The sequence below is a fragment of the Echiichthys vipera genome (genome assembly GCF_963691815.1).
Source record: "Echiichthys vipera genome assembly, chromosome: 18".
NCBI classification, from domain to species: domain Eukaryota; kingdom Metazoa; phylum Chordata; class Actinopteri; order Perciformes; family Trachinidae; genus Echiichthys; species Echiichthys vipera.
In genome coordinates, this window is record NC_139843.1 from 7503329 (window position 1) to 7513885 (window position 10557).

A 10557-nucleotide genomic window follows, 5' to 3' on the forward strand; every position below is an offset into this window, starting at 1 on the left:
TTCCTGTCATTTTAGGAAGTTATTATCACGCTGATTTATGCTGAAAGTGTTAAGTTTGTTTTTCATTAGTTATTTTATTTTATTTATTACTTTTATTTAAACTTTATTTTGGATTAAGAACAAGCAGACATCAGCAAAAATAGAAATAAGAGCATTGTGCAAATACTACATATAAAAAATAATATAGCTAAATATATATCAAATAATAAATTAAGGTTTTCATTAGTTTTTTTTTTTTCAAACTCTATTTGTTTTGTTTTTTAATTTACAATAATAGGGCAAATTAGCATTTATAAAATTAAAATGGGTGGAGAAAAAACATGAAAGTAGGATACAAAAATGATAAAAAGATATGAATTAAAAATATAAATAATAAATTATGGTTTTCATAAGTTTTTTCTTTTTCAAACTTTATTTTTTTTAAATTTACATCAAGAAGGCAAATGAACATTTCTAACATGGATGGAGAAACAACATAAATAAATAAATAATAAAATGATATAAAATAAAAATAATAAATTAAGGTTTTTATTAGTTATTTTTCTTTTTCAAACTTTATTTTATTTAATTTTTAATTTACAACAAAAGGGCAGATCAACATTTCTAAAAATAAACATGGATGGAGAAACAACATAAATAAATAAATGATAAAATGATATAAACTAAAAATAAATAATAAATTAAGGTTTTCATTAGTTATTTTTCTTTTTCAAACTTTATTTTTTTTAAATTTACAAAAATAGGGCAGATGAACATTCCTAAAAATAAACATGGATGGAGAAACAACATAAATAAATAAATAATAAAATGATATAAACTAAAAATAAATAATAAATTAAGGTTTTCATTAGTTATTTTTCTTTTTCAAACTTTATTTTTTTTAAATTTACAACAATAGGGCAGATTAACATTCCTAAAAATAAACATGGATGGAGAAACAACATAAATAAATAAATAATAAAATGACTTAAATTAAAAATATAAACAAATTAAAACATAGTTAAAAAAACTGACTCGTGATTGGACGCGCAGGTGTGTGGGCGGGGCTTCGACACCCGCGGCTCCAACGTCCAATCAAACTGCGCGGACTCCAGGTCCAAAGATACAAGATGGCGGCGGCCGTGGTCAGGATTAGTTTGGCTTCACTTTGCCACGGTGGGAGGAAATGGAGACGCTCCGTCCGTCGTTTTCGTTTTAAAACGGCGTTTTAAACTGAGGAGACAGTAATGTGGGTGTAGCAGTGTTAAAATACTTTAGGTGACTTTTCCACCTGGGCAGAAACACCAGGAGAGAAAGCAAACACTTGGTAGTATTTAAGTAATTTAGGTTATTAAAGCGATGGCAGCTCAGACCTTCAGAGTGTTTTCTTTACTGCTGGCTGTGTCAGTTTGTATTGTGTTTTTTCTTATATCATGGGGGCATTCATCCAGCAACATCAGGTAAGTTGTGTTTAGACTAGAAATAATAATAATAATAAGAACTTATTTTATGTTTTCTGGTTAATTAGCTGATCCCGTTGAAGTTGAAATTAACTTTTATTTAATTTAGCCATTAGAAAGTTTGCCAAGGTGTGTGCCGAGTTCTGCATCCACCGTGCTATCTGCAATCTAAGTCTAATAAAACACTGACTCATCATCAATTAACATCATTCATTCATTCATCTTCAACCGCTTGTCCCTGTCGGGGTCGCGAGTGGGGGGGCTGGAGCCGATCCCAGCTGACATCGGGCGTGAGGCGGGGTACACCCTGGACAGGACGCCAGTCTATCACAGGACACATAGAGATGAACAGAGACAGACAACCATTCACACCTACGGGCAATTTTAGAGTCATCAATGAACATGTCAAAGAAAATTATTATTTTAAGTACTTTATGATTAAAAAACATATGAATGTGATTATTGTTGGTACAACACCTGCAGCTTTGGCCAAGGCCTATGGAAAGAGGAGGGACACCAAAAAAATGTGACCTCCTAGCTTTGTCTTAGTCTTGTTTTAGTTTAGTTTTGTCCATTGTACGTTTTTTATATTTTGTAACATCTATTTCGTCTTTATCTTTATAAGTGACTTTCTGCCTGACTTTGTTTCAAAGAAGTTCAGTGTTTTATTTGATTAATAACATTTTATTAATCAAATGAAACAAACATCGTTTTAAGTTTGTGCTTTTGTTTTTTAGAACAAAGTTATTTTATTTTGGACGGTTAAATGAAGCTTTAGTCAACAGCACTTAAACGTTAGAGGACACTTTATTGTGCGCAGTGGAAATAGAGATGCGCTGTTGGAGGGTCACAGCAGATGGCGCTGGAAAAAGAGTGATAACCTGTTTCTAAGAGGTTTTTTCTTTCTACTTGCACATGATGCCAAAAGTGTATTTCTAAATGTAGAAACAATCATAACATAGATTAAATGGTCCCCTGCTGGAGCTGCTGCGCCTGTGACCCGACCCCGGATAAGAGGCTGAAGATGAGATATTAATTTAGTAATTAACCATGAGCAAATTCAAACAGCGGTACAAACAGATGGTGTTTACAAGGTACAGGGAAGAAGAGGGGTATGACAAACATTACGGATCTCACGTTTTGCCATACTTGTCATTTATTTATTTTTACAAAAGCGGTTATTGTTTGTTTTGTTTAGTGTATTAAAAAACCAAAACAGGATACACAGGAAGTAAGAACACCTATAGTACTAGGTAGGCTAGGCTAAGTGGAGAAGGGGTAGGAATGAATAAGCTAATGCTTCTTCCTACTTTTCAAACATACAAAGGGTTTTAATGACTCGTGCTTCAAGTGTAATATATTTTTCACATGTTTGAAATAAAGCATTCATTCATTCAGTGTTTCTTTTTTTTATTTTGGAGATATCTTCAAGTACCACCAGAGGGAGTTTGAGTACCACAGATTGAGAACCAGTGGTCTAGTGTACTATTGTTACTATAGTGACGGGTTTAAAGCTGTATCAGCACGTTCCCAGGTGCATTGTTTTAATTTAAGTGTATCTGTCTAATTACGTATGTTGCATCTGTTCTTTGTGTCCAATCTCCACCTCAGCTGGACGACGTTCTCCAGAAAAAACAGGCAGCAAATGTTGTTTGAGTTCTGGGGTGAAAACAGCAACTGGACTACGCCACCTGTTGCGTTTACTCACAGAGCAACAACAAATCCAGTGACGACGTTAAATCAAACGAGACGCTCGACACGTGACGCTGTGGCTGAGACCCCCATGCCCCTCCTCATCAAAAAATCCTTCAAGAAGTATCCTCAGTGGGATTTTGAGGATGTTTATAACCAGGATGCTCCACCCAGGCCCACGGTAAGCATGCTATGACAAGTTAAGACAGAAACGTGATAAATGTATCGTCTTTGTGGGAGTAGGTAGTTTGCACATATAGTGTAGTTGTGTGTCTTTGGCGTGACCAGCGTGCAGTTATTGTTTTATAAGCCAACCTCCCTGTTTGGCTTCATACCTGATGTGTCTTCATCTGTAAGGAGCCTTCACCAAATCAGTGGTTTTAGCCAGACGGACGGGGTTGTTCTTAACATAATATGATAATTTCATATTTTATGCTGCATTCTCAGACATGTGCCCAGTCTCTGCGAAACTCTGAGGATGAGAGCTTCAAGAAGGCTTTCCTTCCCAACGTACGCATGTTTCTGCACAAAGACAGTATCAACATGAGCGAGTGGAACCGGCTCTCACATTTTAACAACCCTTTTGGTTTCATGGAGTATAAGTATGATGGTAGGTGTTTCTGTGTGAGACACGAGGGCCAAAAATAAATAAAGAGGGCACTGAATGCACGTGGTGGGGTAGCAGCGCAGAAAGTTTTCTAGCGTAAAGGGTGGTCTGTATGGCACCGCATCGTCTCAATATTAAGGACTACAGAGGCACTTTAGTCTACTTGCAGGGGACAATAGAGATCACTTTTTCAGGCTTTCTCTACTATAAAGGCACCACGGAGGACACTTTATCATGTTTTCTCTACTAAAAAGGCACCTAGAGGACACTTTATTATGTTTTCTCTACTAAAAGGGCACCAAAGAGGACACTTTTATCATGTTTTCTCTACTAAAAAGGCACCTAGAGGACACTTTATTATGTTTTCTCTACTAAAAGGGCACCAAAGAGAACACTTTGTTTTCTCTCCTAGAAGGGCACCGTAGAGGACACTTTATTGTGTTTTCTCTCCTAGAAGGGCACCGTAGAGGACACTTTATTATGTTTTCTCTCCTAGAAGGGCACCACGGAGGACACCTTATGATGTTTTCTTTACTAAAAGGGCACCATAGAGGACACTTTATTACGTTTTCTCTACTAAAAGGGCACCAAAGAGAACACTTTGTTTTCTCTCCTAGAAGGGCACCGTAGAGGACACTTTATTGTGTTTTCTCTCCTAGAAGGGCACCGTAGAGGACACTTTATTATGTTTTCTCTACTAAAAGGGCACCACGGAGGACACCTTATGTTTTCTTTATGAAAAGGCACCACGGAGGACACCTTATTATGTTTTCTCTACTTAAAGGGCACCACGGAGGTCACTTTATCATGTTTTTTCCACCATAGGAGCTTCCAAGAGGGTCGTTTTTGGGGGGCACCAGTGGTGGCAGTCGTAAGCTGTTTTGCATCTTAAAACGCATAATGTATTTCGGTTTTTGTTGTTTGCAGATGTGATGTCTTCAGTGAGGTTGATCCCAAAGCCAAAAGAGCCACTACTCCTCCCGAAGCCAGGCGGTGACGGCTGTGTGCGCTGTGCTGTGGTGGGCACTGCGGGGATCCTGAATGGCTCTAAAATGGGGAAAGAGATAGACGCTCATGATTACATTTTTCGGTAAGAAAGAGTTTTAGTTTTTTTGGGCCTCAACTGGGGGGGGGGGGTTTGTGTCTTCAGTTGTGTCTTCCATCTGTCAGAGGTGGCGCATAAATGATAATTTTGTTGTTTGCCAAGGCAATATTTAGTTATGGCGGATCCCTTAAGGTTGATTCATGATTTGTGTGCAAAGAAATGCCATCGTGGTATTTACATTAAAGCCCTCTTATACACAAAGCCTCACGGGTGAATGAAAATGGTTGCCATTCTGGTAGAACAGGCTCCGGGACATTCTCCCAGATGGCAGGAGGCTGAACAGGCTGTGTGAGGGGTGACTGTATCAGCCACAATGCATGGATGCTCTGCCAGTGAGGCGGGGAACATAGACATGGAGTGAGGGTAGTGGGTCACCAAAGATCCGCCCAGCAGCGTTCACTTTGTGCTGCAGGGTCTTGCAACTGGAGGAGGTGCAGCTCCTGACCACACAATGACTCAGCCGGTCAGGATGCTCTCGACGGTGCCCCGGTAATAGGAGCACATGATGGGTTGGGCAGCACTTCCTCTCTTCGCAGAGGTTGTAGAGGTGCCGCTGGGACTTCTTGGCCAGGGAGGCAGTGTTTGTTGTTCAGGAGAGGTCCTCACTGATGTGCACACCCAGGACTTTGGTGCTGCTCACTCTCTCTACAGCAGCACCGTTGGTGGTTAATGGGGGTTAAGGGTGGGGCCTCTCCAGAAATCCATGATGACCTCCTTGGTCTTGTCGACATTTGAGAAGAAGGTGTTGAGAGTGAGCAGCACCAAAGTCCACACCACGTGGCCATTTCGCTGACTTCCTTACTGTAGCGTTGTGGCTGCTGAACGATGGAGCGCAGTCGTGGGTCAGCAGCGTGAAGAGCAGGGGGCTGAGCACACAACCTTGGTGGGCCGCAGCGCTCAGATTGGTGGTGCTGGATGTGTTGCTTCTGACCCATACTGCCTCTCGCTGAGAGGATCCAGCAGTTAAACAGAAGTGCTGAACCCCTGCTGGTCCAGTTCGCACATCAGCTACTGAGGGATGATGGTGTTGAACGCTGAACTAAAGTCTATGAATAGCATTCTGACGTAAGAGTTTTTGGTGGATCTGTTACTTTGGTACGCAAACTGGAGGGGGTGGTCTTCTGGTTTTCAATGGATGTTTGTGCGGCAGGATGAACGGTGCGATCACCAAAGGTTGCGAAGAGGACGTCGGAAACAGAACATCGGTGTACGTTCACACGGCCCACTCCATCACTATGTCGCCGTATTTCTTCAGGAAGTACGGATACACAACTGTCCCTAAAGATGAGGTACTCAGACTTGAATATAATGTGTCGTAATGTAACAGTTTATACCCCACACTCGCACACTCACACACATCTGTCATCCTGTTTTCGCAGGGTATAAAGTACGTGATGATTCCTGAGGGGATGAGGGATTTCAATTGGCTCAAGGGTCTTATCAAAGGAGAAAGGATCGTTTCTGGCTCATATAAAGGAAGGAGGTGAATATGAGCTCCCTGTCAAACACTCTTAATATCTGATGCATCTATTTGTAAAGTAAAATTACTCACAACTTACTCAATTAGTGGGAAAATCTGGAAATGTAATCCTGCTGTTCTAGAAGCAAAACTGAACCCATTAAGTCTTCTTGTAAATTCAGAAGTTATTCATCCAGTTATTATTAATTCAAGAGCAGATTTGTATCATTGTTCCTGACCCCATCTTCAATTATAGCATTTAATTGCAGGTAACTTCAAATTAATTAACATTGATACACATTTAAAGAGATGTAATACGGTGATTATTTAAGTGTGTTTGACTTGATCACACTTTAATCACAACATATTAATATATAAGACGTAGATGCATTCTTTCATTATCACCATTGACTGTTTGTATTTTAACCCTGCAGGCCGAGGTCGTACTACGCCGGGCAGTACAACGAGACCCGCTTCTATGTTCTGCACCAGGATTTCCTGAGATACGTTCGAAACAGGTCAACCTCCCAAACATTTGACTTCTCATGGTTTATAATAAGAGATGCAGCCCAGAGAACTGCATTGAAGATTATGTGAAGCACAAAACAAACGATAACAAAACCCTCGGATAACGAGACATCAGACGTGATGGTCCAGGGGCGTGGAAGGGCGGGGCAGTGGCTCCTTTCTAACTTCCTACCCACCTACTTTTGCCGCCATTGCTCGGACCACACCCATTATGAACTCTGCCTTCATTTTGAGCTACACACCCGTCTCCAGGACCTTTTTACTATGATGACACACACGTTCAATACCATTTATGTATTTATTTTTTATGCTTACTTTACAAGAGATCATTTCAACATAACCAGTATTGGATACGCAATTTATAATTTTTTTTTGTTTGTTTACTTGTAAATATGTATGGGATTTTAGCCAGGAGGCTATTTTGCATAATGTCCCATTGGCAGGAAAAAGAAGGGAGAGAGATCAAGACAAGTAAAAAATATAGCAGAGGACAAAAACATGTCTCAGTTTGGAGTGCATTCACTTATCTGAGCTACAATACTTGGGTAGAATATTCTTGTAATTACTTGGCAACATGTAAAATATAGTCAGAATTTAACATACGTGTGAAAAGTGAAAAATCCTCAGAAGTCTGAAAATGTAATTCTTAATAAGTATGCAATTTTGAAATGGAAAATGTGTAGGAACCCTGGCTACTGCTGACTGTCCTTTTAATATAGTTGATGGTTTGTTTTGTCACGTTTCAAGAATGAAATGCAGAGTCACATTCAACCCTTTCAATGGTATTGCATCTCTAGACAACAGCCCCGGTGTTCGGGAATCTCAACACCATACATTAAAAGCCTTCACCTACAGATATAGGAAGCAGAATTCTCCTCCATACATGGTTGCTACCAGGTATTTGTGGAATGAACACAAGCACCCAGGTTGTAAAATAGCGTCGTTGAGGAGTGAATGTAGAACAAAGACACTTTTCATTGTCACTCTGGCGGCTGTAGTTTGTCTTCTTACATTAAAAATCTGTCTTTAATGCATGTTTATTTAACACTGTTTATTGCCCTCAGGTTCTTAAAGTCTCCTCATGTGAATGCTTCATACTGGGCGATAGTCAGACCAACCAACGGGGCGTTCACTCTCTTCCTGGCTCTGCAGACCTGTGACACAGTAAGTTAAGCTCCACTCACCCACGCCTCTGAAGCTTCTGTGCTGTGACGTACGTCCAGGTGAAGCAGAATATGTCAGTGGTGTAAGAGCAATGTTTAAATCAAATCCTTCTCAAACAAAGTGTGTGAGCTTAAAATTTCGCAGATATGGAGCCAAAGAGGAGTGTTGGCGCCACTCGCGTCTCATTCACCCGTTGTTAGATCAGGAGGAGGGAGAGGGAGAGATAAATGGGGAAATGTGCAGACTTTCAACCGCAACCCAAAGTCTCATTAAAGTGGATTAACTTTTGTAAACGACGCGTGAGTTCACCATGAGTCATCAAGCATTTGAAATATTTTTAAGGGAAGAGGAAAGACGTAAAAAAACACACTCTGGAGTCAAGTTATCAAGAGATAAACGATCAGTTCACAAAGGAACTGAGTCTGGAAAATGTGTTTTTCATTACACTGGGACGTTAATTAGTGGTGTTAGTGAGCAGATTACCTTTGAACAGAGCCAAGCTACGGTTTCCCTCTGTTTACAGTCTTTATGCTAAGCTAAGCTAACCATCTACTGACTTAAAGTGTAATTCTGGCGCAAAATCATACTAGGGTCTTATTTTGGCAGGTTTTTTTTCGTGTATCAACTATTAACTGAGAAATCCGGGAGAGTCGCTAACACTGATTAGCTCTTGGCAGCACGGTGAAGCCATTAAAACGTCTTTTTTAACCACTTATACTGCTCAAAATAACACCAAACCTCTGCAGCAGCATGAGAAGAGTCCCTACACAGAAAACAAAGCACCAAGAACATAGTTAGTGAACCCAGAGTTTATGAAAAGAGTGTTTTAAAGACTTACCTACTGGCCCCTGTACCAGCTTCTCTCATAGTAAAGTCCATTCAAGTCGATGAAAAACACGAAAAAAACTGCCTCGATGGCTTATTTGATGTATGTAAGTGCTCAAAAAGACCAGTGGGATGATTTTGTGGTGGAATTACTCTTTAAGCTTAAGTTTTTTCCACAGACATGAGGGGTATCAATCTTGTCAACTCTATGCAAGAAAGTGAAATATCGTATTTCTCAAACTGTTCTTTTAACAAATCTGTTCTTGGTGTGAGTTGTGACTCATTTTGTTTTTTCCCTTTTCGTCGTTCTCAGGTTAACGCGTATGGATTCATGACTGAGGACTACAAGAAATACTCCAACTACTACTTTCAGAAGGATATTAAATCCCGTGTGGTTTTGTACGCCAACCACGACTATCACCTGGAGAAGAGAATGTGGAAGAAACTGCACGACAGCAAAGTACTTAAGCTTTACCAAAGACTAGAGTCAGAAACGGGGACCGAAAAAGAAAAGCCGAAGCAACACTGATGCACCGAGAAGTCCCGCGTTTCTCAAAACTCCTTAGTTAGGTTTTGGAAAAGATTGTGGTTTGGGTTGAAATAAGTGTCACATTTGTTAGTTAAGTACGTTACATACATGACCCAGGTTAAGTACATAACGTAAGTTGAGATAAATCAATGTTGGCTTGTTTTTTACACGGGACACAGCGGCCTCCTCGTGTTTGTTTGACCCATCCGTCCACCCCCGACCTCCTCCCTGCACAGACTTTGAGACGGGGCTGTGTTGTACCAGGGAACTTGTTTGCCCGTCTCGATAAAGGATCCTAATTAACTCTCCATTGGCATCGTTGCCGTCTCCCACCTGAGCAAAAAGTTTAATCGGTGCACGTTTCAAGTTCATGAGACCGCACACTGTTTCCACGATGTGTAGCAAATGTATTGGAGGCACCATGGGAGCGAATCAGAGTGGTTGAGTTATTAATTTATGTCTTTACCAGCTGAATAAACCATGTCCAAAATAAAAGTATGTTTAATTAAATCCCTAACATTGTCGTCATCTTTGATCAGCTGCTCCTCTTGTAAGAAGCTGTACAGTTTGAAGTGAATCTTTCTCGTTAATGGGTCGCAGGTACTTCGTTTTTAACGGTCACAATGGGCATAAGAAGGTTGATTAAGGGCGCACTCACACTGTCCGTCCGTACTGTGCACCGTACTTTAGGGTACTTGTCCCCCCCTCCCTGTCCCCCCAGGCCCGTTTGTACTCGCACATCTGGGCCTCGGCGAATGCTTCTTCCCTGTCCATACGTCATCACGTCGTAACACGTCACACGCATTGATTGACATCGCGATGCGTCGCTTTGTTTGCAAATCTTTCCATAGACCTCTGAGTTTTTGTGCGTCTTGTCGACTGGTTTTGAATATTTTCATCCGACCAAATCTGCAGTAAACACTCCACCTCCACATCACACCAACGTGAACCTTTCGCCGCCATTGTTTTAAATGTCCTTGCATGGTCCGTCCTTTTTTTCTATGCTCAAACAGGCGCACATAAAATGACGTCAGAACCACCGTAGGCCTCGTGCTCATGCTCGTGCACACACTCGTGCTCGTACATGTGCAATTGTGCTTTACAAAAGCCCACCTCTGCCAAACGGGCCTGAACGGCAAGTGCAACCGTACCGCCTATAGGAGCGTAACGGTTGCACTCACACTGGTCAAACGAACTAGACTTTAGCTG

General features: G+C 40.8%; 1 protein-coding gene across 1 annotated transcript; it reads left to right on the forward strand.

The window, feature by feature from the left end:
• Positions 1–1338: 1338 nt before the first annotated feature.
• LOC310960475 (alpha-N-acetylgalactosaminide alpha-2,6-sialyltransferase 1-like) lies at positions 1339–9348 on the forward strand (the record flags this gene model as incomplete). The annotated part of the gene is made up of 9 exons (XM_083932185.1): positions 1339–1382; positions 3051–3312; positions 3579–3741; positions 4666–4828; positions 5994–6132; positions 6223–6326; positions 6737–6820; positions 7895–7994; positions 9133–9348. 9 exons carry the CDS (start codon positions 1339–1341, stop codon positions 9346–9348), a joined length of 1275 nt encoding a protein of 424 aa, XP_083788311.1.
• Between the last annotated feature and the right edge of the window lie 1209 nt (positions 9349–10557).